The 23,335-nt window shown below is 40.2% G+C and overlaps 4 protein-coding genes across 4 annotated transcripts; 2 read left to right on the forward strand and 2 right to left on the reverse strand.

Annotated features, from left to right (window-relative positions):
- Window positions 1-244: 244 nt before the first annotated feature.
- mapkk4 (mitogen-activated protein kinase kinase) lies at window positions 245-4,403 on the reverse strand. The gene is given in 6 exon segments (NM_001078290.1): window positions 245-1,447; window positions 1,739-1,848; window positions 2,055-2,241; window positions 2,661-2,867; window positions 3,246-3,419; window positions 3,850-4,403. Coding segments are annotated over 6 exon segments (1,428 nt in total). The 5' UTR covers window positions 4,330-4,403; the 3' UTR covers window positions 245-1,177.
- Window positions 4,404-4,417: 14 nt separating this feature from the next.
- Window positions 4,418-7,363, forward strand: LOC113474449. Its single transcript, XM_026835575.1, has 4 exons — window positions 4,418-5,753; window positions 5,965-6,134; window positions 6,347-6,526; window positions 7,007-7,363. The coding sequence occupies exons 1-4, from the start codon at window positions 5,111-5,113 to the stop codon at window positions 7,220-7,222; spliced, it is 1,209 nt and encodes a 402-aa protein (XP_026691376.1). The 5' UTR covers window positions 4,418-5,110; the 3' UTR covers window positions 7,223-7,363.
- An 809-nt stretch (window positions 7,364-8,172) lies between these two features.
- Window positions 8,173-20,155, forward strand: LOC113474441. The gene is made up of 2 exons (XM_026835504.1): window positions 8,173-8,472; window positions 8,725-20,155. The coding sequence occupies exons 1-2, from the start codon at window positions 8,282-8,284 to the stop codon at window positions 20,153-20,155; spliced, it is 11,622 nt and encodes a 3,873-aa protein (XP_026691305.1). The 5' UTR covers window positions 8,173-8,281.
- Window positions 20,100-22,761, reverse strand: LOC100177849 (golgin subfamily A member 7). The gene is made up of 4 exons (XM_002131854.4): window positions 22,508-22,761; window positions 21,743-21,895; window positions 21,328-21,429; window positions 20,100-20,761 (listed from the first exon to the last, which is right to left on the reverse strand). Exons 1-4 carry the CDS (start codon window positions 22,619-22,621, stop codon window positions 20,732-20,734), a joined length of 399 nt encoding a protein of 132 aa, XP_002131890.1. The 5' UTR covers window positions 22,622-22,761; the 3' UTR covers window positions 20,100-20,731.
- Between the last annotated feature and the right edge of the window lie 574 nt (window positions 22,762-23,335).

Consider the following 23,335-nt stretch of genomic DNA (forward strand, 5'->3'; position numbering starts at 1 on the left):
TCCAGGCACCTTGATTTTTATAACATAAGCCTCGCTTAAAAACTAACTTTTGCAACACGCAGACGCGACAGTTTGTCTAAATCTTATTAATTAATCTTTGTTATTGCCAACTGAGAAATCGGGCCTTTATATTTAATCTGATCAGCTTTACTGCAGTAATTGCTCAGTTAATTTCAACAAACGTCTTTTTGTGTGGTAATAACACCTGGAAACTGTCGCTAGTCGTTTAATTAAAAAAACAAACTTCACAGTCTTATGCGTTTACTGACAGTTGGAAACATACGCGGTAAAAAGAACGAGTTTAAAATTAGAAAATTTTTTGGTCTATACTTGCTCAAAGAAAAAGAGCACTAATGATAGTCGTTTAAAATGCTTTGATAACACGTACACAATTTTGAATCGGTTTCTTGAAAATCGGGCACCAAATTCTACTTGAACAACATTGTGCAGAATAAAACATTTATCAAATGTGACAAAATCAAGATATGGCGGCGCAATAATTCATTAAAATTACGTTCACATGCAGCTTCGGCAGAAGTGCGTCGAATGCAAAGTGATTTTCAAACTGCGCACTTCATCAAATTGACAAGGGTAAAAAAAATACCGGAATTTTTTCGATATCATTTCAATTGCACGACTTTAACAACTGTAGTAAAATGATCGTAAACCGTGAATTTCACTCACGCTTGTTAAAATCGCAGTGCGGATGCTTGATCAAACTAACACATAATGCTTTGAAGACGGAGAAGAAACGCTGTAGAAGATTGAACAGTGTTCTGGTTGCTAAAACATTTTTCAATGAGCAACACTCACGGAACCCGATGGCTTGCTACAAATGATATGCTGTTTTGTAGATGAATTAAGGAATAGCGACCCATATATACCGCAGACGAATTGAAAATGCGAGAATTTGCTAGCGATACCTGCCTCTTGCGGCAGGCGTTTTAGTTTGACCTCATAATGTATGTTGTTTAGCCAAGTTTGAATTGAAGTTAAACTCGAAAAAAGACTGGTAAAAGTCAAGCATTGAAAATTCGGAAGAGAAGCTTAAGAACATTGAATGATCAAAAGATTGTCTTAATGAGAAATCAACCTAAACAAGATGGGTTGTTTGCTTTTTAACAATCTAAAATCCGTTTAGTTGAGGAAAAAAGAGCAATGGCAAAGAAGAGAAGAATCAGGAGTCCCGGAAAGGTTCATCACCAACAGCTCCGGTGTGGAAGTCCGCATCAGTCATCCGGTTAAGAACATCGCAAAAGTAATTTGCCACGTATACATGCTGCCTCTCAATTTGCTGCATATAAGGGGTTGCAAGAAGACGGCCATATTTTGGTCGCTGTTCAGAATCAGCAATGGTAAGCATGTTAATGAAGTCAGTGAAGCCAGGGCTAAATGTGAGTCCATTGGCAAGATCATTTCGTAATTTTGGAGGATCGCCTTTTACAACCTACAATATGAATGCATTAGAACACTTTTATTTATTTTCACAGATTAAACTAAATTCATAATATCTATTTTAAAAATGCATTATAAAACATTATACTAAGACGGAAACTACATCTGCTTTAAGTACATGCACATTTCTTACATCCTGTGCATACTTGCATGGTATAACTATAAATGACCCACACAAGTTTCATATAAAGAGAACTGTGTGTCCAAGCAAGGTAAACTGGTCTGGGCATATTGATTTAACCAAAGCAATTGAATTAAAGAGAAAATTGGATTAGTAGTGCACCTGAGTGAGCTGGTCAAAAACATTGTTCCACTTTGGGTATGGGAACTTTCCTGTGGCAAGCTCTATTAGAGTTATACCCAGGCTCCAAACATCAGAACGTACATCGTAACCTATATATAAAAAAAGGTAATGAGCACAAAATTTTTGGGAAATAAAAAAATTAACAATTTTATTGTAAAAACATAAATTGTCTGAAAATTGTCAATGTAATAAAAGCAGCATTGATTATTAATTGTGACTACTCTACAACATACACATTAATTAAATAATAAGGTTAACTAAAAAGTTAAGAACACCACCTTTTAAAAAAACGTACCGTTTCTGGAGCGAGAAGTATCAATTCTTTCTGGTGCCATGTAAGGTCTACACCCTGCATCCCTGGTTCTTGCTATGGAGTTGACCAGGTGTCCGCTTATTCCAAAGTCACATAATTTAATGTTTCCACCTCTGTCAATGAGGATGTTGGAAGGTTTTACATCACGATGGATGATCTGAAGTTTCTCCTGCATAAACAAGTTGTCAGTTGTAACTTATGTTAGGTAAAGTTCTTTTTGTCTAAAGGGTTCCATTCTATGACCGGACGTTTTCTTGTAAAATTTGAGCAAGGATTGTCCCATTACCCCACTGCTGAAATAATGTTTTGGATTGTGTGCAGGATATTTTACAACATTTTTATCGCACAGTTTGTCTTTGTGAAAATGTAATATTTAACCCCCCAAAAAAGCTCTTTTCTTCAAATCGTACCCAACTCCCTGGTTCCCTTTGGTTTGCCTTGCCATAGGATCTTAACAAGGAATTTATTTGGCACATGCGCAAGTTGCATCCATTATACCCTCTTGGCTCTTTTTTTGTAAAAAAATACTCTTTTTTTAAACTACAGTTTAACAAAAACCTCATTATTTGACAAGGCCTTGAAACTTACTTTCAAATAATGCAGAGCCTTTACTGTTGCCATGGCAATCTTTCCAAGTATTTCCTCTGGGATGCGTTTTCTCTCACGCAGGTAAACAAAACGATAAAATTTATCTAGTGATGTGGACATGAGTTCCATACATATCCAGCAGTCTCCCTCCCAGAATAATGCACCATAGAATTTGACAATATATGGGCAGTCATTGCTTCTCATTACCTGGTTTTCACATTAGTAGTTAACTTTATTTGGTTCAACTAGTTACCAATGGTCAGCATCATAATTTGATAATTCATAAGAAAATTTTATATTTTAACAACTTAAAACCATTAACAGAAATTTAAGGTAGTAAACACTCTAAAAACACAGATACCTATAACCATAGATAACATGTCATTTGCAGCAAACGGCTAATCAGAAACAGGAGTTGGCAATGGCGAAAAAAAATCCTTACAAAAAAACAAAAATCTGAGAGATGGAAATAATATAACACAAAAACAGTAAAAAATTAATAAAAACTATGTAAACCCTACCCTACCACATTGTTTGTTAGCTTGTTAGTACGCATTGATTTTGGTTAGCATTTAGTTAATTTACCACATCAAGGTCCATAAGAAGCTGCTTTTGTTCTTTCTCATCAACAGTTGAACGAATCCTTTTAACAGCCATCTCGGTTGAACTATCTCGATGCATCATACGATTGACAGCACCAAACGCACCACGGCCAATTTCACCCAGGTCTCTTAGGTCAGACGCAACAAAGTCAAACGCCTAAAATTTGACAAAATTATTTAAGTCAATAAACACAATTGTATTGTTAGGGATCCATGGTTGCAATTTGCATGTATGCATAACAATAAGAAATTGAAACAACCTTTTTCCTTTATACACACATCTAAACAAGATTTTCAAATATTTGTACAATTAATTGAAAACAAAACAGTGAAAATAATATTTGTCCACTACTTTTTCTACACAGATTCTATAATTTTGTATGGGGGTAAATTTAAATTACTAAAACTCTCCATATTTATTTCAGTTGATATAAACAACATTTCTACCAAGTTGCTGTAAAGAAACTAAAAAGTCATATTCATTAACTTATCTCAATAATGGGTTTTGGTAAATGGGGTTACATTTAGCAGATAACAAAGCAGGAGGATTGTTCACTAACACCAAAAAATGTGGTAAATTTTTTCACCTCATTATAGGGTTCGATTTTAAGTTTCCCCACGCTCTCTTCACTGTATGTCCTGATGATGTGCTCTGGGGTGATCCTGGATGGTGTTCCAATGCTTGCTGCAGAGGAAGAGGAAGACACAAATCTTCCCGAGTCCGTGGAATAGGATGTTGAAATTGGAGATGCTCCTCTGAAACTGAGGTTGTCTATTGCTGGGGAAGAGGCAGATTGTGCAGGAGCAAAAGCAAAATTTAGTGATTGGTTTGATTTTGAGCGGCTGGCGGTGGTTTTACGCTGCGGTGCAATCACCCCACCTCCGCTGTAAGGGTTGAACTGTCCAAGCGACATTGATGGAATGTTAGGACGCGCGTGAGAAAACTGAGTTGGTGTGCTTCCAGGTGGTAAATCATCTTCCATTGCTTGATGCCCCTGGGTATTACTGGGTGGGTTCATATTAAAAAATCCCTGCGGGCGAGAACGTGTGGGATTGTTATTGGACATTGGTGACAAGTCCACAATTTCAACTTAATCCACACAAAGTTCAACTTCTAAATTACCATTTTGGTAGCTGGAAACTACCTGCGTTTAAATGAAATACTTTTGAATACACATCGTTTATTAAAATAAGAATTATTTATACGTTTTCTAAGAAATAGGCTGTTCATTTTCGAAAAAGGAACTGCACTTTCAAAAACTGCTTTTAGACTTCTTACTCGGCAAAAACGCGTGACCTTAAACATACCACAAGCGACAGTATCGTTATTTACCATCTTTTTTTTTTCTAAAAGCGACGGAGATATGCTGCGTATACTGTATAATGGGCCTGTAATTTGTAAGGGCTACGTTTTACATTAAAATTATTGGCGAAAACTTGATATAAAAGTATTACAAAAAGAGAGCAATTTAAATTAAAACATTTTCTGAAATCTGGAAGTCTTTTTTGAATCCTAAATAAATACATTCCTAAGGTAGTGACAATTAAAAGACCCAGAAGCAAAATAAAATGTTTAAATACGTATTAAAACCAATGTATATAACTAGTTATATATACATTGTTGAAACTGAAAGTTACAAAACATTTTTGTTTATAATTTTTTGTCACAAAACGAATTGTTTAGAAATAAATGAGATAAAAGAAAAGGCATTTGTTACATCATCTTGAAGTTTATAACTTTCTTTTTTTATTATGGTTTCCAATGGAATTCAGTAAATTTACCTGAATACATTTACTAGTCAGTTGTACTCTTACGGAAGTGTAAGCTTTATGGTAGAATCCTAAATAATGGAAACAGCAGACAGTAATGACAGCGAATGTAACGAAACAGCACAAACTTTTGAGACGATTGATCAAACTGACAAGAAAACAGCTAGCGCTTTGGTCTTGATCAAACATGAAGATAACAATTCCAAAACGTCGAGTAATATTATAGAAGGGTCAGTAGATACTTTGGTGGTAGAAAGAGAACCTACAGTCTCTATAACTGCTGTTGTCCCGATACCTGCTGTTGTCCCGATACCGAGCTCGGGAAAAGAAGAAGTTGATTCAACACGTTCTGCTGTTAACACGTCAACAAGTATGCATACTAGTAACCAAGAAGTGCACGAACACGGGAGTTTTATACAACGCCGTGTATCAGCACCGCTAAACGCCTTACGTCGAAGGCGCTCTGTGAAACGAGCTGCTGTGGACGAGAATGAAATAAAGTCTGTTATCAATAAGCTTAAGCCAATTTATAGGCGAAGAATATTTATTGAACAACTGAAATCACGTTGGTATCTCTTTGCAATACCTTTAGTACTACTTATGGGTCTTGCGATTGTCATGTCAGCTGTTATTTTGCCAACACTCTCCAGAAACACAGTCATTGAAAAGTTCTCACCCCCAGAGCCAATATACGCAGCATGGTACGCTTCAAAATTACAAGGTAAATGCCAATTTAAACACCGATGGGTAAAATAGGACACTTTTTCATCATATATTTGTTCATCCCATGTGGTAGTAAACAAAGAAATTTAAAGACTTCTATAGACTGTTTATAACACAATCAGAATTGTTTAAAACACAATCAGAATATTTGTATATTCTGTGCTGAAGGTGTCCCGTCTGCTCCCACCTTACAATCTATTTTTACTCAGATGTGGAATTGGCCATCAAAGCGGCCGCATGGGGGGACAATGAAACGTTAGAATGGGCAAAAAATATTCTTGCACCTGAAATACGGCTTTTATACGAATCAGCATCGGTACCTGTTGATCACGTGAATATTACATCCATCAAACTTTTACCAACAAGTTCATCAAGGACGGTGAGAACATGTTTAAACGTAGACTATACTGTTGCCCCAATTGTAGGCTAATATGTTATCCAGGCAGTAAAAAGGGTTGCAGGCGCAATTGATGCAATACGTAACGCTGCTATAAGTCACTCACGCGTTATGCTCTGTCCTAATTGTCCGCTATAGACACCCGTGGCCCCTTTCCTAACAGTAACTGCAGCAAATTTTTCTTGATATTGCAGAGTCGATCAGTATCGTCTTCGGGTGGCGTTATAATAAATCACGCCGTCCACTTGAAAATGAACAAAAGCTACGCGATGGATTCACAACAAAAGTTAAAAGACGTGGTTCGCCATATAAGAAAGAGTTTGGTTCGAAGCAAAAATTGGGAAGTTGACCCTACTCGCCTAACTTTTAACCAGGTATCTAAAGCATAATTTTTGATTTACAAATGCTGCAATATATATATTCATAAACTTTAAACCCCAGCTTAGAAAAAAAGCTGTAATGGCACTTTGCCTATATTTAAACATTTAACACCGTGTATTTATATTACTTATCGGCGTTATAGACCTACCTACGCCAAAAAAACAGTTTTATATGCTCTATCCGGTAGTTCCTAAAGTCAGCAATATAATGGCACTTGAGCTGTATTTTCATACGAAATAAATATAGTAGGGTGGGGGGGGGAGGTGGGACACCTTTTCGTTCTATTATCTCGCCCCATATGGTAGTAAACACAGAACATTCAAAGAATTATAAAACTATATCCTCACAACTCCCATAAACCATTGTTAATTGTTTAAAACAAGATCAGGATATTTGGATATTATGTGCTAAAGGTGTCCCATCTATATAATGTCCATCTCCACAGCACACATATTTATTTGTTTCATACGCAGGGTTCAAACACTGCTCAGTCGAGTTCAGTCCGAAATTTCCTGGGCCATAGCACGGCACCCCCAGTTGATGTTACAGCATTTGGGTCTTCAAGTTTTGATGTTCAATCAGAGGATACCGAACAACGGCCATGCGACGGAATAATGCCACCGGAACACGGATCCGTTACACCTGCATGTTTGACCAAAAAAGTTCTACCTGGCACCTTGTGCAGGTAAGTTGGCTCACTCAACTTGGGTGTGATTCATTCTTAACCTATTTTGAGGTAACATTTCCAAAATCCTATTCAACGACATCATATAAATAAATGTATAAATATAATTTGCTTTATCCTTGCGTGGCTGGAAAACGACTATCGTTATAACAAGGGTGTTCTGTTTCACACACCTTGTGTTAGCTTAGTTACCACATATGTAACTTTGTTGGTAATATTTTGTTATAGGCTATATATAATCAGAGCCATAGAAATACAGAGTAGTCCAACCCATTGTTACGTAAAACACAAATTGAACGGCAATTTGGTTCCAAAATAACACAGTAGGTATAGGGAAAATGTTTGTTTTTCGGTAAATTACAGAAAAACTTGGGCCTAAAAACAAATTTAAAGGTTGAAAAATGTAAAAAACATGTGTTATTTGTTTTCTGTGTCAAAAAAAGTCAAAAATTAGAATTAGAAGCGGTTGATTTGCGACATTTTAGTCATTTAATGCGGGTAAATTTATACATTTTTAAAAAAAAATGTTTGGTAAGGTAAATAGAAGCTGTTTTACACCTTCCCACAAAAGGAAAACACAAACAAAACTTAACAAGTTCGTTTAAACCCATTGTCAAAGTCACCACTTTTGCTCTATTTTGGACACACATAGACGGCAGTTGGACTACTCGGTGTTTATACGACTCTGTATATAATATGCACGATCAGTGTAGTTTATATATGCCCCCGCTATGCTAGCCCTACTGTATATGTCCCCGCCATGCTCCTTCTAATATCTTCCCTTACACGCGAAACCTTTTTTTTAGATTCAAATGCAACGAAGGTTATGAGTTGTTCGGAACAAACGCGCTAGAGTGCTTGGACGCAGAATGGAGCTTGGGCAATGTAGTTTGTAAAAAACCTTGCCTGAAACTTTCGCCTCCGGATAACGGCTTCATTCTTCCTTCTGAGTGCACTTCACAAGGGCCTGATGATACCACAGGATTAATAGAAATTGATTGTGTTTATTTTTGTGACCGTCATTACGTAAGCATTGGGGAAACAGACCGCCGCTCCTGCATGAATGACGGAACTTGGACGCCATCGATACCAGTATGCAAAAGAACATGCAGATTGCTTGTGCCGCCGTTGCAGGGCAAAAATGATGTGCCCTGAGACGCGTTATAATATTGAGGGCCTAACATGTACGTTTTCTTGCGATGATTCTCTAGTATTGCGAGGAGAGAGTTCCCCCACTTGCGACAGTGACGGAAGGTAGGCTGTTGTTTGTACATGAGTTTTTATATTATAGACACAGCACGTTTATGATTTGAAGGGCATCATATATCATATAACTATATGACTTATGTTCATGTGGAAATTGGGTTATAATGTGTTTATTTCCTGTAGTGTTTTTCGTTTATTTAGTTTTGTTTAAATATATAACATGATATAATATTTAAATATATATAATAATATGGTTTAAACATATAATATGTTTATTTACATCACCGGCGTTTATTGCAGCTGGACAGCATATGAACCCACTTGTATAAAGGAATGCGAAGTCCCACCACCTGTGTTGAACTCTAAAGTTGAACCAGCAGATTGTTTATATGCGGCATATGAAGGAATGACCTGTACATACATTTGTAACGATGGATATCAAGTTGTTGGGCCCAGTTCAATGACTTGCAACACAGATGGTTACTGGACACCGGTCAACGTCGTTTGCATGAAAACGTGCCCAAGGATCGACGCCATATCCAAAGGTAATATTAATCCGGCTACATGTGAAACGACCGACTCTGTCGCGGGGTCTGCTTGTCAATTTTCCTGTGATGTAGGGCACTTACTGATTGGTGACGAAACTCTCGTTTGTACAGAAAGCGGTGTTTGGAATAAAGCAATTCCGAATTGTTGGGTCAAGACGTGTCAAGATGTTAAACCATTGTCCTCCGAAAATAGTTATACATATTGTTTTCCAGATGAATACCCTTCGTATTGTTCATTGGTTTGTTTACCTCCTTACCAAATAAACGGGGCTGCACTTGTGTTCTGTAATGAAAACGGAGTGTGGTCTGGGGCGATAGGAACTTGTGAACTTCATTGTGATAAGCTACCAAAACCTGCACATGGTGCTATATTGCCACTGGAATGCACATTGGAAAGTCGGCCTGTAGCGGAGGAATGCACTTACACATGCGAACTCTCATACACGTTTAATGTATATCCGTCATCTATTACCCGCACATGTGGTGTAGACGGAAATTGGTTGGGTAGCCCGGTATCTTGTACACCAACGCGCCAATATATGGTTGTGCTGGAAGAGAACGACATCAACAATTGTATAGGTGTTGTATATGGCAGCATATACCCGGAAAAATATGTGATTGCTGAATGTGATGAAACTGATCAAAGATACCTGTGGACTCTCGAAGGTGAACAACAAATAATGAATTCGAAATTTGGAAAATGCTTGGCATTTGAAACGCGAGAACCCTTTTCTCATTTATCGCTCTTGCCTTGCAAGGAATACGAAAACACTCAAACAACATGGGAGTGGCCCCTTGTTGCTGGCGCTAATTACACCTTGCGTCTAAAAAAACATAAGTTTTATATTTGGAACGGATACACAAGCTCACCACGGTTGCTTTCGGAATCTATTCCAAGGGTGGGAACTCGTTGGAGGTTGCTTGACATTAAATCGAAGATTACAGTAAGCTTCTTTGGTGCTGTAAACGGTAATAGATGTCCACCGTTGCCGAGTTTATCACATGGTGAATGGTCGCCGACAAATTGTCAGTCACCTGAAGTGGATCAAGGTACGAGATGTACGTTCTTTTGCAATGAAGGATACGAGGTTTCTAACGGTGAGTCTTCGGCTCAATGCGGGGGTGGTATATGGCAGGGAAACAGTGGACCAATTTGTAGAAAATCATGCTTGGCATTCCCGTTGTATTCGTTTCGAAATGGTTCAGTCACGCCGACACAGTGCCTTTCTGAGCCTTACGTAAAACGTGGAACGGTGTGTTCGTTTAATTGTGGGGCTGGCTTATACATCGAGGGCGAACAAAATGTTATGTGTCTTGACGACGGAAGTTGGAGCACTTCTGAACCAACATGTATTCACAAATGTCCGCCATTTCAAATCCCAACGCACGGAAGTAGTGACCCAACTAACTTGTGCGATGACATATCTGCATCATTGCATAAGCCGAACACGGTGTGTGCAGTTCGTTGTGATTATGGCTACGTTGCTTCCAGTTCGCCAAACCTGTTGTGTAGACACGATGGTACATGGAACAACACGCAGCTGACATGTAAACGAAAATGTCAGGTCCCTGTAGCGCCCGTATACGGTACAGTTACATGCAACAACACAGACCAACATTTTCCAGAAGGTACATCATGTACCTTTCAATGTGACGGTACCCGAAAGCTATCGCCAAAAAATTCGACATCAATGTACTGCCTTAACAGTGGTGTCTGGAGTATTTCTCGACCTGAATGCCAGAACCCGTGTCCAGTAATATCGCCGATCGCTAACGGATATGTTTCACCGCCATCTTGCCTTGGTCCAGATCAGCTGTTAAATGGCCAAGTCTGTTCTTTCAGATGTGACTACGACTATACTTTATCATCTGTGGCGCCTACGTCATGCCAGACAACCGGCCAGTGGAGCAATGTTGTCCCATATTGTTACCCGGATGTTCATTTCATTATGAAACAAGCCGCTACCAATTCTTGCATGATAATCAAGCACTACGTTCACCACAATGCTTTCAAGGTGGAAAAATTGTCTCTGACCGAATGCAATAAAACGAACACGCTCCATAAATGGTCCCGCACTGCTGCTGGTCAAATACGGAACGTTGGTACCGGGTGGTGTCTTACATCAGACAGTTACGGTTTTATACTTGTAACTGACTGCGACATAGCGGACAACAAGCAACTTTGGGAGTGCCGAATTCTTCACGACGGCTTTAATTTCGTGTCTGTAATAAATGCAAAAGCAACAGAGTCTTTATTACGAACCGGTTCCAGTAAGTCGCTTTCTTTGCATCTTGATGTCCCTGACGACTCGTTCACTCATTATACCTGGGAAGCAGTTAACTATGTCGGTGACGAAGGCGCAGTTTGTGGCATGGCGTCAGGATTAAAAACATGTCCACGTTTAATGCTGTCTTCCGAATCCACTGTGTCTCCTGCAAGCTGCTATAACGCACCTTCCGTAAACACTCAGTGCACGATAACCTGCAACAGCGGGTATGAATTGCAAAGCGGTTTGACCAGTAATATTGTTCAGTGTCAACAATACGGAAAGTGGAGCTCACACGATACAATATGCAAAAAGCTAAAGTGTCAAAGTCTCGCAAATCCAACTGGCGGTGCGATCCACAATCCTGATTGCGCAAATACGAACACCCCAGCTTGGTCGGAAATAGAATGCAAGTTTGTATGCTACCCAGGCACGGTTTTTGTTACTGAGGGAGTGTCTGATACTCTCGTCTGCCTTGGTTCTGGTATGTGGAGTGACGTGGCACCATCGTGCCTTGCAATCTGTCCTGCGCTTACTTCTCCAACAAACGGCAAAATCTTACCAGCTAGATGCACAGAGACTGCACAATCAAAAGACGGCGATGTCTGCACAGTCACATGTAACACACATTATGAGCTTATTGGATCTTCGGTATTGGAATGTCAAAATGGAGCCTGGAGTGGTTCTGTACCAACTTGTGAACCAATGACAGGTCCACGAACTTGTCCTCGGCTACCGTGTTGTATCTTACATGGAATTATAGGTCCTCTGCATTGTAGCACTGCCGGAGTGCGTGTCAATGTAGCTTGCTACGTAGCTTGCAATTGGCGCGCCATACCTGACCGGACGCTTCCAGCCTACACATATTGTCAAGCAAATGGGAAATGGAGCTCAGAGCTACAAAGTTGCAAAACGAAGTGTCCAAGTCTCATTGCACCTCCGCACTCTACTTTACAGCCATCGCGTTGTTCAGGAGATACCAACGTAGAAGGGGATCAGTGCACAGTTGTGTGTGACAGCATGTACGGCATAGCGGGAGACCCTACATTGGCTTGTTCAATTATTGCAGGGACAATTTCTACAGAATGGAGCCAACAGGTACCCATTTGTGTAAAATCCGTACAGTTTATAATACGAGCACAGTTTGCCCCCTCACTGGACCAAGATAAATGTCTCTCGGCTCACTTGAATGGTTTTGTCGTGAGAAGTATTTGTAACACCTCAAATTCTTACCAACAGTGGGAATGGATGGACGGAGATAGAATTCGAAATGTTGCAACGCAAACGTGCATGGTACCACAAACTTCTATCACATATTCATTCGTTGTTTTAAAACCGTGCTTACAACTGGAATCTCATTGGAAATGTAAATATTCTTCTACTTTGTACAGTGAGCTGCAATATCACGAATTCAGCCTTGCCATGGGTCGAGTCGCACATGCAGAACGAATTTTCGTTGTAGATACAACAACAGAGGAACCACAGTGGGCTGAAAACAGAACTACCCTTTTCTTTGCCAGCACTATGGCACAGGTCGGCACAATATGCGCCTTTAGATCACGTTCTAGCTGCGCGAAACTTCCATCTATTCCGAACGGTTACGTTCAAAGTGGGTGCGAACAGACCGAAGACATCGAGATTGGAAGTGAATGTTCTTATTTCTGCAATGATGGTTACACGCTGGTAGGTACGTCGACAAAGGTATGTGGACCAAATGGCATTTGGAATGACGCTGAAAGTCCATCCTGTAAAGCTGAATGTCCACCGGTTCCGTTACCGCATTACGCAGCTGTGACACCAACAAAATGCTCTGTGCAAAATAGTCTTGAGGGCCAAGTGTGCAACTTCAAATGTTACAACGTACAAGACCAGATTACTGATTTACCGGAAAGAATTTGTGAAAGTAACGGCAAGTGGTCCAGCGAAACGGGCCTTTGTCACCAGGGATGTCCTATTTTACGGGTAGAGCCCCCAGCAACAGTTTCTCCACCATCATGTAGTAAGACTCCACGATATACGGGTGATGTTTGTACGGTTTCGTGTGCAAGTGGCTATATACTGAAAGGTTCTTCAGTTAGAACGTGCACCAGCAGTGGTGTATTTACCGGCGAATTCAGTCATTGTGCACGGTCATGTCCAGCCCTATCCACAAACTCCAACGGTCACATTCTTCCATTGGATTGTCTCGGTAATACCAAGTCCTCGGGGGACAACTGCATATACTCATGTACTCCAGGATATAGTATTGTAGGGGACCGCATTCGAGCATGTAAAAGTGATGGAGTATGGTCATCTGAAGCTGCCACTTGCAAAAAAACTTGTCAACCATTACCTTCGCCTACAAACGGTCGATTAGTTTGTCCAAAGTCGATTCATACTGTCGGGGATATTTGTAAGTTAACCTGCGACCTGAACTATGTAGTGAATGGCCAGGACAGCTTGCGAACTTGCTTATCAACTGGACAGTGGAGCGGCACATCATCAACATGCGCACGCGAGCAGCAGTTTATATTGTATCAAAGCATCCCACCGAACGAGCCCGTATGTATGTATGCGCCAGAGGATGGCACGGACAATTCGGCGCTTGCAATGAAAAAACGTTCGGAGTGTAGCTACCACGACCCAGCAAATATGTGGTCTTGGTATAAAAAACGACTAATCAGAAACGCAATGTTAAGAAAGTGTATAACAGGCCTATTTTCGGCCCCACCTCCATACCTGGTACTGCGCACATGCGATGAAACGGATCTCGACCAGCAGTGGGAATGTGCAGGTCCCGAGCGCACATGGTTTATACGACTTATTAGTCAAGACACACATCTGCGTGTTTATAATCTTTCCCCATATCCCATGTATATTTTTTTGTCATCCAAGCATATTCTTCTTTACACAGAAGATGGTTTAGACTTCACTGCGGAACGAACCGGTGGAATAACTGCACATATCCAATGGTATGCTAATAGCACGATCAGCGAAAGAGCTTTAGTATGTACAGCACGGGAAGAAGGGACCTGTCGGGCTATAGAAGTTGAAGGATCTGTTCAAATCATCCCATCGCATTGTAGAACACAAGAAATTCAAACAGGTGGTGAATGCTACTTTAGTTGTCCACCTTTAACCAATCTTGTGCCTTCGGTACATAAGGTTGTTTGTCTGAAGACTGGTCTCTGGTCCAATTCCCCACCAGAGTGCCGCCAAACATGCCCAATACTTTCTAGTTATGTAACCGATCGAATGCATGTCACTCCAAGTCAATGTTCTTCTGAAGTAACAACTCTTACTGAAGGAAACACATGTCTTTTTTCGTGCCGTTCTGGTATGAGGTTGGTTGGCCAGGCGAGGCTGACATGTAAAGGTAATTTAAAATGGAACTTTCCTGTCCCAAGATGCGAATCTGTTTGTCCTTCGCTAAATTTACTAGAGCATGGAAAGATAACGCCCGAGATATGCACAACTCCGGGCACAAGAGTAAGCGAAGGAACTGTCTGTACTTACAGATGTCTTCAAACTGAGCTTGTTTTAACCACCATTTCAAGTGGTAGAACATGTACCAGTGATGGAAGTTGGAGTGGAAAAAAACCATACTGTGTTAAGCCATGTCCGATTCATAATGCCCCAGTAGGCGGAACGGTGATCCCGTCTCAATGCGAGGAGACGATATCTTTAAAGGATATGGTTTGTGCATTTTCTTGTGATGAAAATCTGGTTCATATTGGTTCGAAGCACCGTATTTGTTTGAACAATGGTTCGTGGTCTGGCGTTAAGCCAGCATGTAAAAGTACATGCCCAAGCCTTGATCATGTTCCAAAGAACGGAATTTTAAAGCCTGCAAGCTGTGGAGAACTAAAATCAGTCATGGGTGATAGTTGTTCTTTACTTTGTGAACCAGGCTTTGATGTTAAAGGCGAAGCATCGACGACCTGTACCGAGAGCGGAACATGGTCAGCAGACATTGGTAGCTGCCTAAGAAAATGTTCCCGCTTACAAAGTCCAGATAATGGTTCAGTATTGCCACGGACTTGCGAAACTACTACAGAATTATATGAGGGATATCGGTGCAGTTATGAATGTATACCTGGGTATATATTAGTCGGCATAGGTAGGCGTCTCTGCTTAAATAACGGGAGTTGGAGTGGCAGTCAACCAAGCTGTGTAGGCACTTGCCCGCGAATACTTGCCGACCCCGCCACCGTTGCTTACGAGCCGATATCGTGTACGATTCAACTAATGGGTGTTGGTTCAACTTGTACCGCCTATTGTGACGGCGACCTAAGAGCAGAATCAGGAGAATACATAGAGGAATATGTATGCCAGGAAGATTTAACCTGGGATAAAGATCCAGCTACAAGTTGTTTTGCATATTGTGGCACTGCGTCTGGTATTAACGCCGATATAGATTGCGGAGGCAAAGAGCATGCAATCGGAAGAGAGTATGCAACCGGCCTTTTGGGGTTCAAGGTAGGCACAGTGTGCAAGGTTCTATGTCATGATAGTTATGTATTGGGGGATAAGGATCCCACTGTGGATTGCGTCCACACATATGGAAATCCCAGAGATATATTTTGGAGTACTGTAGGTTCCTGCAGGTTCGAACCTGATCCGTTAATAATTGTGAATCGCGCTTCCATAATCGGTACTTGTTTTGGAGTAGAAAACGAAAAAGTTGTTCTTGTTGAGTGGCCTGAATGTGGCAATCAACGTCTCTCAACTTTTTGGGTTTGGGAAGGAGCACATCACTTAAAAAACGCCAAGACAGGTTTATGTATATCGGTCTCGGACCCTGAACCGAATCTTATTTTAACCATGGAAAAATGCGATAAAAGCGACCCAATGCAGAAATGGGATTGTGATGAAATTGAACCTATTTTCATTCACTTAAAAGATCATGATCTGAGATTTCACGCTGGGAATGGTGACCAAAAAAATGTAGTTTTAAAAAGAGGAAGCAGCCTTCACAACCAATTTTACACGTACAACCCCGAAACGAAAGAAGACATTGGGACAATTTGTTCAAGGCGCGAATATATGCAGTGTCCCAAGCTACCCCTAGGCAACCACGCCAACGCTGTGTCTGCAGGATGTGGCAGCGAGTACGTTCGCATTGGCACGGAATGTGAAATAAAGTGTACCAATCAAAACAAGACTGCAGTTGTGGTGTGTACACCAACGGGGATATGGGATCCATTGCCGAGAACAGCGTGTGAACAAAAATGCAGCAAATATGAATTCTCTGACCAACATGCAAGGTTTTTAAACCCCGCGTGTCGACTTGATCGTGTATTGCCTCACACGATATGTACATTGGCTTGTTCACCTGGGTACGTATTGACAGGTTCAGTGGCGCAAACAACATGCTCCCCCCATAAGGGTTGGACCCACTTGACGGGATATGAATGTAAGAAGTCTTGCCCGGAAATTGATGGAACTGAAAATGGTTACTTAACTCCTCCCAAGTGTAACATCGGCTCGTGCACTATACATTGTAATTCAGGTTACAAAATAAGAGGACCGAGTACAAGACATTGCTCGGAAAGTGGCGTGTGGACTCCTTCTGCATTTTCCTGCATACCCGACCTTCAGTTCACAATTTCTAACAAGATTCTGTTCAAGGGTCAAAAACTGTGCCTTGAGGCAGTGGCTTCGTCTGTAGCAGTTATCAAAACTATATGCACAGCCGGTAATACGTTCCAAATGTGGCGCTGGAATTCTCACTATACGTTGGAAAATATTGAAACTTCCCGGTGCTTGGCAATGAACACGTCTGCAAACTTCCAAAATATATACCAGCCTAAAGGACGATTTTTCGACACAGACGACGATGTAACATTTCAAGTTAATAGGCATGAAGACAGCATGGTTGTCACTAAAGAATGTAATGTTACAGATCCTAACCAGCGGTGGACATGCCAAGCCAGCGGGCTTACGCGAAATCTGCGTTTGCAATTAGAGAATCAAGATCTGAGTTTGGATTCCGGACCAATATTCCGTTCGCGATTAGGTCTTCGAAAAGGGAATTACAAATCTATGCAATGGGAGGGTAACCATTACACAGGGTCAAGAACGCTGTGTGGCTTTCGCTTTTCGGGAGTTTGTCCACCGCTGAAAGCTCTATATGAAGGAACGGTGTCACCACCGGTATGCATGTCGGAGTTCGTTGTAGCTGGAACACGATGCAAATTTACTTGCAATCCAAAATACTCGATCGAAGGCGAAGACTATATTGTGTGTGAAAGTAACGGCCGGTGGTCTAACTTACCACCGATGTGCCTGGGGACGGATAAATGTGCTCCACACACCATTCCCATCGAGTTACATTTATCACCGGCCGAATGTTCTGCTCCACGCTTACTGCCCGAGGGTTTGCTGTGTCGGGCGCAGTGTACTGGGGATCGGGTCCTTCACGGAAAAAGCGAATTTTTTTGCGGAGCTGCGGGAATCTGGAGTTCTCCATTGCCCAAGTGCAACGCGACTTGCGCAGCTCACCACCCACCAAAAAACGGCGAGGTTTATCCGCCTCTATGTGAATTAGAAACCTTACCCGTTAATACTGTATGTAATACCACATGTAATAAAGGTTATCGTTTGCTTGGAGATGAAACGACAGTGTGTTTGTCTGACGGAACTTGGTCTGGGCAACCAGTTTTGTGCCAAAAATTTTGCACCCCACATCCTAGTCTTAACAATGGAACAGTTATACCTGAACACTGTACTCTTACAGAAAGCCAAAATGCTTATACTTGTTTATTCCGATGCAATTATGGCTTTGTTTTGGCTGGTTCGCCAAAGTCACGGTGCAGTTACGGGACGTGGTCGACCACTGGACAAAAATGCGTTAAAGACAGTTGTGACAGAATACACGACCCCCAGGTTGTGGAAAACACGATTTATTCCGGGACGAAGAATGGAGCAATAGTAACCAATACGGTAGTTCAAATAGTATGTAGGCCTGGTTATGAAGTAAATGGGCCTTCAAAAAAGGTTTGCCTTCCGACTGGTTCATGGTCGGGCGGTAACGCGACTTGTGAATTGATCAAATGTGGACATTTAAATAAGCTCTATCACGGAAAAGTTACGCCCGAGATATGTACACAAACTAGCCCGGGTGTCTTGCCAGGAACAACCTGTTATTTCGCTTGCAATGAAGGGTATCTGTTGGTTGGTATTTCTTCAGCGCTGTGCCAAGACCACGGCATCTGGCCCAAAGATCTGTCCGTTGAGTGCCAAGATGTACGACAAACCGCATACCATGTTACGTTTATAATCACGCCGGCTGTACAATATGACATTGTCGAAAGATGTATCGAAGCAACAAAAAGTGACCAGATGTGTGAACTAAATCCCTGTGTTGGGAATAACCCGTATCAGACGTGGCGATGGTATGGCAGCCAGCGCGTGCAGAACGTGGCGAGTCAGGAATGTCTCGTTATGTCGGATAGTAATATTTTGTCAATGGCAGAATGCGATGTAGGAGACGAGAAACAGATAATTCAATGCGACAAGATTGGAGCACCAGAAGCAAGGTTACGAGTTATGGTTGCCGGATTGTATCTTTCCGACAGTCTTGAGGGCTTAGAGTACATAATAAATGAAGAATTGAGCTGGTGGACTGGGTATGAAGTCGACTTCACACCTACGAGAGCTGTGACTGCCGCGGGAATGATAAAACGAAGTAGACAAGGCCCAATATGTAGTTATATGTGTGGTGGTTTGTTTACGACAGAAGAAGGCGATATCTCATCTCCAAGTTATCCAAACAAATACCCAACTAACGTACATTGTCAGTGGATCATACAAAGTAGTCACGAAGACGACTTAATACAAGTTGACTTTTCTAGAATAGCTCTTCAGCAAACAGAGGAAAAAGAGACAGTAATGGGTTGTCCACAAGACTACGTACGGGTGCGCAGTGGTTCAATTTTCACACAATCAACGACAGATGTAAAACTGGTCTGCGTTTCCGAGGGCAAATTTAGAATTCAATCCAAACAGAAAGCAGTTCACGTTGATTTTCATTCAAACAATGTTCAAGTAGCTGGTGGCTTTACCGCACACTGGAGCATAACTCGAATAATTGAACCTCCCAAAAAGTGTGGTTTCAGCGACCAACCTTTTAAGTTACGGACTGGGAAACTGGCGACAAGCTCTCTCTGGCAAGCCGCGGTTAGTTACCGCTCCCGATACTTTTGCAATGCGGCCATAATCAGCGAACGCTTCGTTCTCACCACCTACAAATGCGTGTCTTATATGAGAGGTGACCCTCCAAAATCCATCGATGAACTAAGGGTAATATACGGACTTTCAACTCAGCGTGAGCTTTTAAAACGCCTTGACAGCAAAACATTTACAGAAGTCCAGCATATATTTTCAAACGGAACTGTCCATGATGTTTGTTTGGTCATGACAAAAACTAAAATATTGTTTTCTGATCAAATTCAACCGATCTGTCTGGAAGAAATAAAAGCTGGTACTATAGTTGTTCCTGAGGAGTCCGAATGTTGGGCCACGAAGTGGAGCTTAGACATGTTTACTAACATAATGTCACACTGGAGGTTTACAGGGTTCGCAAAACTTAGAGTGATTTCAAATGAAGTCTGTTTTGAACGGTACCGAGATACTTTCCGTTTTGTGGACAAAGAAAGGCGGCATATAAGTATTTGTTTGGCACACGAAACAAACTCAGGAAACAGCACAATTCCAGTTGGTTCGCTTATGGATCTGCTGCGGCAAAATAATAACTTCATAGTTCAATGTCGCAGTAACAACCATTGGTATGTAGTTGGAACATCAATGGCTTTCTTATCAGGTGATGCAATCCTGGTCACCAGAATATTCCATTACAATGAGTGGATTTCAAGTACAATGGAAAATGCGGACATTTTATTTCGTGAAAGTGCTTTGAAATACAACACAAACTGATCATTTATAACTGAATAGTTGTACATAATAGAAGGCAATCGTTATTTTACCGATTTAGATATAAACTTATAATTGTTGCGCACATTTTCAATTTGTTAGTTATATGTCTTTATTTAATATCTACATTCTGTTATTACCAATAGAAAACATTTAGACAACACATAAATTTTCCTATTATTGTAAACAACAATAATGGCAACGGGTGCAGAAAATATGTTAAAGTTCAGACATAGCAGGAGGCTTATACTTAATTTTTCTGAAATTCTGTAACAAAAAGCTCAAATTTACACCAACACAAATAGTGCATTTACAATATAGATCATGAAAATGAATAAAAATAAATATAAAAACAAAAAAAAGAAAAAGCTTATGGAGACCATAATGGTTGCAAGGGTTATTTAAACACCTTTATATGTAAATGTACTGCATTACATACAATATGTACGGTGTCTGTATTTGAAATAATGTATTATTTAGTTTTTAACAAAATATCCTCTAAAACAATAAAGAGAAGCTTTAAAATCAATCCTTGAATTGCGAATACTCCATGTTGCACATTATAACTGACTGAACAAGTTAATTCTCATCGAATATAACAATTTCAATCTATAAAACACATAGTTTCTTAATAAAAACTTACAAATAAAAACCCTTCTAATAAAAAAGTCTTGATAAAAACTAACTTGTAGCTTCGATTTTCTAAATTTTTTTAGTCCGACGCTATGGTTTATTGGTTAGGTGGGAATTAAAAGTCCTCAAATACAAAAAAATGACCCATAAAGTTACATGGGTGTTGGGTGGTTACCCGGTTAGGCTTGCCATGCAAATATAAATAAGTGTATTTTTAAAATAAAAACCTAGTATTGATTGTACAAAATATTTTTCAAAAAGCGTTAAATGAACCCATACCAGTCATTTTAAAAAATTGCAGCACAAAAACGCAACGGAAATTTAAAAACATTTTAGCAAATTTGAACCGTCCTGTCTAAAATATTAAATTAATGTGCCACTGATTTTCACATACTTTAATGACAGAATGACATCATAAACCTTGTGGCCTGCACCATCAGTTTTTATTAAACAAAGAAAAAAAATGACAAACATTTAAAAAGTATATACACCTAATAACATATTTCTTTACATAGAATAAAAGCAGATAGCTAGCGACTTACTGATCTTAGGCCAGATTCAAATGGGTCTTTGATAAGAATTCTCTTTGGCCAGTATATGGTGTTATTCTGATCTTCAATATATTTGGAAATTTCCTTTAATACCTGGAATAAAAAACATTTACATTGGGTTGCCTTTAATCTAGTCTTTTTCTGACATCTTTTATTTTTCTTTGCTGTTTTTGTCACAGCTGTTTTTGGACTTTTAAATGGTGGCAATTGACACCTCAGTTTCTGCAAAAATATTGAATCGCTGGTGGTGAAACATGAAAATAAAATTTTCATGTTCATATAGACGAAAATCAAAATAGGACGAAAAACAGCAAAGAAGGATTATTATCAACCTTAAGATTTTACTACATAAAAACATTGCTTTTATAGGTTATGTAACGCAATTCACTATTGAGTTGGTCATTACCTTTTTGTAATGTGTATTGATGCATAGCAGGAGAAGGTAACCTGTTAAACAAGCCAGGCATCCTTCACAGTAAGTAGAAAAAGAGATTTCTTCGGCCTGTCTATACTTTTCGTTTAACACAGATATGGTTTGTGAAAATTCTTCAGGATTAACCTATAACAGTATTAACATATAAAAGGTGTTAAGTTACCATATTCTTCATGGGTGGGCCTACAGCCAGATTTGGTCCATTACCCCAACACCCGTGACACCACATCATACTCAGGCATGTATTTTTTGCACTGTTTTTTTATTCTCGTGTGCTTACGAGTTACCACACTTTTTAACTTTTGTGTATGGTTTTTGATATGGCTTATAATTTGGACAACCCGTTAGTGACCGGCTCACTGGGTTGGAGCAATGTTCGTTAAGTGTCCTACTCAAGGACACATACGCGATACGCCGATCAGTTTTAGTACCGCCGCCAAGGATCGAATCGGGGATACTTTGGTTTTCTATGCATGCGCCGGACCACATTCCGTTACAGTACAAACCTATAACCACTAAGCAACAATACCAACTGTCTTATTGTAAGTGTAGGAACTGTATTGCTTTCTTTGGTTGTTTGACAAAGAGTTTTATTGTTATTTATTTTTAGGCGATATCTCTCTAACCTATATGCTCTGGTTCAGAGGCCAGTGCCCTAATTATATGTATCATTACGCTAGACAAGAGGAAGGAGTTATAAACAGCCATAGTGAAGTTAAAACACTAAATTACACTTACCCTTCCGTCTAATTCTGATGGAAACCTGGTTTGAAAGCGAACGGCCATTCCATTGGAAAAATCCCGCTGTAGGTAGATTCTTTTTCTGACTTGCAATTCATCTGCCGACTGCATTTTCAAAGCTTTTAAAATAACAAGAACCTCGTAGATATAGTTCGCCTGAAATCGGGGTTTTTCTATCAAAACCAACTCAAACAAACAAACAAACACTACCACACACAGTTCCGACAGAAAGCCTAAATTAACCGCAGTAGTAAAGTTGTAAAAACAAGAGAGTTGTAGAAAGATTAAAACTGAATGCTCTCAATCTGGCTGAATACCACCATAGATACCTAAACATATGTATTTATGATAACACACACATTCACAATGATATACCAACACCGAGCCTCGATCAGGAAACTCTGGATTCAAGGCCAAACCACATAGCCATAGCACCGTTATTATTAATATTAGATCAACGCACATGGGTTTAATACTTCGTACATATGATGTGTTAGTCCGTATTTAAATGTCCAAACTTATATTAGTGTTTTTATTAAAAACACTACCTTAAATGACGGCGAAGTTCTTGGTTTGCATACTATTGTATTGTAATTTCTCACTTTATCCTCGCTTGGGAGTCGGAAACCGAAAGTCGTTAGACACGGTTGTTCTGTTTCATACACCGCGTGCCAGTTTACCAGTTACCAAGTGTTTAAGTATCTTGCCCAATGATATATACGCCCACAATGGTAGCAGCGATGAGCCTTGAACTCATTACCTGTGAGTTATCGGCAGACAGGCTAACCAACTGTGCTACGGCGCCAGTACTGTACACTAAAATAA

Source organism: Ciona intestinalis, chromosome 8, assembly GCF_000224145.3.
Source record: "Ciona intestinalis chromosome 8, KH, whole genome shotgun sequence".
NCBI classification, from domain to species: domain Eukaryota; kingdom Metazoa; phylum Chordata; class Ascidiacea; order Phlebobranchia; family Cionidae; genus Ciona; species Ciona intestinalis.